Source organism: Mesitornis unicolor, unplaced genomic scaffold (assembly GCF_000695765.1).
Source record: "Mesitornis unicolor isolate BGI_N332 unplaced genomic scaffold, ASM69576v1 scaffold37316, whole genome shotgun sequence".
Classification (NCBI taxonomy): domain Eukaryota; kingdom Metazoa; phylum Chordata; class Aves; order Mesitornithiformes; family Mesitornithidae; genus Mesitornis; species Mesitornis unicolor.
In genome coordinates this window covers 7,233-12,759 of record NW_010190938.1, presented here as the reverse complement: position 1 = coordinate 12,759, position 5,527 = coordinate 7,233, and the positions used below count along the sequence as shown (strand labels likewise).

Sequence of the window (5,527 nt, the reverse complement as noted above, 5' to 3'; positions counted from 1 at the left end):
CGCCGACCCCGACTGCCGCTGGTGCCCGGCCCCCGACTGCGGGTGAGTGCCGGGGGGGGACACGGGGACCCGGTGGGGTGGTGTCCTCTCTGCCCCGGGGCATACTGGGGAGGGGGGGACCCGCTGTCTCCATAGGGTGCTGCCCCATCCATCCTGGAACAGACTGATGATGGGATGGACCCTCTTTCCCCATATCTGCCCCACCTTTCTATTCTGGAATGGCTTGGGAGAAGGGGACCCCCACCCTGGTGGGGTGCTGCCTGTCCCCAGCAGGTCCTGGGACAGCTGGGAGTGATGGTTCAGCTGGGATGGTTCTGGACCTGCTGTCCCAGTGAGATGCTGCTCATCCCCAGCAAGTCCTAGGGATGGCATCCCGCCTGCTGTCCCACTGGGGTGCTGTCTGTCCCCACCAGGATTTGACCTTGGGGATTGTGGAAATACAGACAAATCGGGTACGACTGATGGGACTTGAAGGGGGTTTTAGCTGAGCCATTATTTCCCTAATTTAAAATAAAGCCTTTTTTCTGCATAAATGGGAAGCGTGGAGTTTCCCAGCTGTGTGTATTGCTGCAAGCCATGGGGACAGTGCATAGGGACACCCTGCAGGGCAGAAGGAACCGTAAATGGTCACTTTTTCCTAGTGAGGACGTGAATGTGTGGCACAGAGGAGTGATGTTGACTCATTACACGTTGCCTAAGTGAGGAAATGTCTGTCTGTCCAGAAGTCAGCCCAGCCAAGCTTGATGACTTTGTAGTTATCTGTGCGTTGCTTTCATTTTCTCTTCTCTTTTCCTTCAAATGAACTGTTAGGTTTCTATTTCAGCGTAAGCCAAAGCTGCCTGGAAAAGAGCTTTTTTTCGGGAAACTTAGAGAAGTGCTGCGAAGTTTAGCGAGAACTCGGCTTGGATTGCAGTTCTGGGTAGGAAGAACATGAAAGGAAAGTCTGACCTCGTAGTCAGAGTGGAAAACGTGGTGAGAAGGTTGTGAAGATTTAATCAGAGTGTTGCAATAGCCTTCCTATGCAAATCGGTCAACCTGGCTCAGGTTACCCATTTCACGGCCTCTGAGCATCCCTGCATGAGGGTTTGTTCCTTCAGAGGGAAACATTAACAGCGAACAGCAGCTTTGCTCTTTTCTGAAGCAAAATCGAGTGCTACATCTTGGTGTTTTAGGGAGAAAATCAAGGAGATGGAGCAGGTTGTGCTGCCCTCAGCAATACCCAGGCAATGCTCCTGCTGGTAACCAGCGACAGGTTGGTTAAAATCCGGTACCTGCTCACCCAATCTCAGCTCTTTGGGTGCTGTGATACTTATCAGTGCTCGGGATAAGGTGTAAACACAGCGTATGTCACCCAGGCTGTCTGGTTGGAAGGCGCCGGCCCCAGCACGGCCCAGAGGGCGTTGCCTCTCTGCCCCAGTCTGATCCAGCAGTTGCTCTGCGGGGTTTGGGCAGACTGGTGTCACTCATGGCTCTTCGTGTGAGCAAAAGCCTCCTCCCTGGGTTGCCTGTGAGCAAGGTGCAGCATGCACAGGCAGACAATGTGCACAGGCATCCTCTGAGCTGCCCAGCAGAAGCAAGGAGTGACCTGGCTTTTGCAAACCAGTCAGCTCTCGCGAGTCGCTGGGGACCAGTAGCATACTGGTGTGTCTGTAGCACTCGAACAAAGGCTGCTGGAATCAGCCCTCTGGCAGGGAGAGGAATTAATCACCCTATTCATTCTTCCCAGCGAGCTTGTGTGGCTGTGCTTATGTAAAGTCAGGGTATGAATTATTTACAGCGGGCTTCCCTGCCGTAGTAGTGCCGTACGGAGCCAGAGCGGCAGCGTAGGGCTGGGGGCACAGCGATGCTCGGCTCTGGGTGTCACCCACCGAGATGACAGCAGTGAGGGGCTGCTGGGTGATGGTGAGCAAACCCCTGGGCGTGTGGCACGCAGCATCCTGTGCCTTCCACACTACTGCAGGCTTTCGTAAATGAAAGAGCTTGGCTGTGCTGCCGGGGAGGAGGAGGAGGAGGAGGAGGACCACACCGGTGTGTGTCGCCATGGAAACCCTGGTCAATTGATGCGCCGTCAATCGCAATACAAATCATTTTCTATGTTTGCAGCTTTTGTTTTGTTGGGTTTGTTGTTTTTTTTCCCCTGCTATGATCAGGTGGCACCGCTGTCTGGTGTTTGTCACTCTGCAGCTCTCCTACGAGCTGGGGAGAATAACAGAAGCTTTAAAGAAACGGAGCTGCGTAGGCTGAGCTCACTGAATGAGGCTGGAGGCAACCGGGGAGGCTCTGGTTCCTGTGGAGGAGCGGCAGGAGGAGGGATGGAGACAACTCATGGCCATCTAAGGAGCGGGATGGGATCGATGCTGTGAGATCTCTGGGGTCTCTAAAAGACCCTCACTGTCTTCGTGTGGGGAAAAGTCGGAGTTTCCCTTTCATGTGCTGGGATTGAGCCTGGAAGTGGAAGTTTAAGACAGGGGTTGGGTGAAGAGGGGGTGTGCATTGGCCATCCAGACCCTGCCCTGCTTTATCCTAGGCACTTCGCTTCCACAGCTGCTTTCTAGTTGACCTTGGATTTGGAGATGTGCTGTTTTCTTCCCTAACAGACAATCATGCAGTTTGTTTCCCCACAGCTGTGGGCTTGGTCGTGGTATTTGTTATTTCGACTCTAGATTTTCTCATGGATTTACTCATAGCTTTTCTCCAGTGTCTAGAAAAACCCTACATCTCTAATAGGGGGTTAATTTGGAGCATGGGCTTAATATCTTACACAGAGCTTTTCCAGCCTGCTGTTATAGTTTGGAAGAGCAGTGTGTCCTAACAGCTGGCCAGATTAAGCTTTTCTTTAGCCAGGGGTAGGTCTTTGGCTGTTGATAGTGGCAGGGTAAGGATGCTTGGTGGGATCTTCCCTAGACAAGACATGTAGGAGTCATTATGGGTTGACTTTGTCCTTCCCAACCCCCTAGGCCATCTGTTTCCCATCTCTAATGCAGCGCTGGCATCACGTGCAGGGCCGCGCAGCCACTGCTGCACGCAGAGACCCCCGTAAGTCGTGCGTCCCGGCCCCGCGCTCGGCGTGGAGATGTTGTTTCTTTGGCGATGATGTCGTACCCTGGCAGGATGAAGTTGCTGAAACTCCCACGGGATGTGAATCATTGTGGTATGACACATTCAGCGGTTCTCACGCTGCTGCCTCTCAGAAGAGGCAATACAACTTGAGCTACAACGGGCTCTAAATATAAAACCTTCTATAGGAGTTCTTTTCCTCTGACCGCTCGCAGAAACACTGAGGGCCGTCCACAAAAATACCCTTTGCCGTACTGGTGTCGCAGAACCGGGAGGCGCCTCTGGAATGGCTCGGTCCAGCCCCTGCCAGTGGAAAAGGCCTCTGACTGAAAATCAGCTCTCCTGAACTGGTGCTTGGTGCTGCTGCTCAGGGTTTTGCGTGCAGGGCGCGTTTCCTCCTGGAAGCATCACGCTGCTATCAGGAGTGAGCTGGGTGAGCATCCGGACCCTGGCCTCCCTCACTTGCACGCTCAGTTGTTTTAACTGAATTTTTGGCTTACTCCGGAGGCGCCGTGTTGTTCTTCACTGCTCTTTATAAAAAGAAATGCTGTGATCAACGAGAGCTTGCTTCTTGAGACAGCTGCCTATGGAAAACCCTGGTTTTCCACTTTTTTAGAGCTATTCAGTTCATAGAAATGCCCAGGACAACCTCAGCTTTCCTAGACTCTTCCAGGCCATGTTACATCCACCCGTATGTCTGTCCTAAGGAACCAGCACGTGTGTTTTTAGCCGCAGGTGCCTGGAAAGAGCAGCATGAACCTGTCTGAGGAGCCTGAACTGGCAGCAGCAGCAAGCTCTTAACTGGGCAAACTGGGCGAGACAAACCTGCTGTGTGTGAATGGACAGTGAGAACTGCCAGAGGTTACTGAGGGAGGATTCAATATTGTAAGCTGTCTGTGTAAAAGGTATCTGCCCTAAGTAACCTAATTAGCACTACTTAATTTCAGAGCCTGCAGTGCAAGCCGCAGCACTGGAGAGAGCAGGAATTCGCAGGCTGCTGTATGGGCAGCGATCAGAAAGGAGATGAAAGGAAGGAGATGGGAGAGATATGGGCTGAGCACCTGCAGGACAACACAAAGCATCGCAGGATCTCACTGCAGCAGCGCTGCAATCAGCTGCTTCGAGCAGAGCAGCTCCCATGCTGTCCCTGCACAAACTGAATTAAAAGGATGGCTGTTCTGCTGCTTGATAACTTTTGTCTTTCGCTGATTCGCCCCGTGTCTCCCTTTTTCCAGCTACGCTGTTATTGCCTACGGCTGCGCCAGCTGCCCCAAGCTGACCTGCGAGCGGGACGGCTGCCAGACCGAGTTCTGCTACCACTGCAAGCAGATCTGGCATCCCAACCAGACCTGCGACATGGCCCGCCAGCAACGGGCGCAGACGCTGCGAGTACGGACCAAGCACACGTCGGGCCTCAGTTACGGGCAGGAATCCGGGCCGGGTATGGATTCATGCATTTTTTTTCGTTATTCGGTGTTGTGGTTATGCTTGTGGAGCCACCTGGGTGCAGAACCTGCTCCCATCACAGCTGGGGGGTGTTGGTGCCCACAACCCTGCTGTGTGGCACAGCTGAGGGTCTCCAGCATCCACGGGTGAGAACAGCAGTGAAATTCAGACTCATTTCCTTTCTCGTGTGCGTTAGAACAAACCCAGAGGGCCTCTCTCTGAAAATGCAGAGCATATCAGTAGGTGATGATGTGCTGGGTCCTTCCACATCACAGCAGCTCCCTCCATCCGGCCCAGCTTGGCTTGTGGCTCTTTTGATCTTGGATGTTCTCGCGTCTTGCTGATGTAAACCCTGAACAAACAGGCACTTTTTTACCCTTGCAACTTCAAATTTGCCTACTGCGGTAGTAAAAAGCAGCATTCATGCCTGGCTGAGTGCAGAGAGCCTCGCTCCGTGCGCTGTTAGGTGTTAGTAATGTCCCGTACCGAAAAAATGCCAACCCACAGACTCCTACACTGCCGGGCAGGAGCTGCTGTGTCTACTGCGTTAGTGCTCATTGAAAATAAGCATATTCAGTCTGGAAGTGGGCAGTAAGGCCATTTCATAAAGTCCCACCCTACCCCCAAACAAAACATCCTGCTTTTTTCCTTCTCTGTCAGGGCTTTAAATGGTAATGCATTGACTTAAACCAGAGCCATCGTGGGTGGTTCAGAGGTGGCTCAGTGATGCATTGAAGTTCAATGTGCCCCAGTTAGAGGGCCCTGGTTGTGGACAGCACAGATACTACCACAGCCCGTGGTACAAACCAGCAAGCACAAAATAGTTTCTGAGTGTTTTTTCATCTGTTTAAAGGAGATCCCTGCCAGGAAGCGCTTAGCCCTCAGCCGCTGCAAGGGAGGTTCTTGAGACAGTGGTTTTTTCCCCACCCCGTTCTTGCTGGATTCAATACGGTGATTAATAAGGTGTGAGCTGGTCTCAGCAGCTGGGTTTCATATTGTCGAGCATTGCAGAGGCAGCCAGCAA

General features: G+C 52.7%; 1 protein-coding gene across 1 annotated transcript in view; it reads left to right on the top strand.

Moving 5' to 3' along the window:
• Positions 1-7: 7 nt before the first annotated feature.
• Positions 8-5,527, top strand: part of RNF19B (ring finger protein 19B) — a gene marked incomplete at its 5' end in the record, with an annotated part of 10,891 nt that continues 5,371 nt past the window's right edge. Inside the window, 2 exons of the mRNA XM_010186583.1 lie at positions 8-42; positions 4,293-4,498. Coding sequence (XP_010184885.1) covers positions 8-42; positions 4,293-4,498 — 241 coding nt within the window. The remainder of the gene's footprint in view (positions 43-4,292; positions 4,499-5,527) is intronic.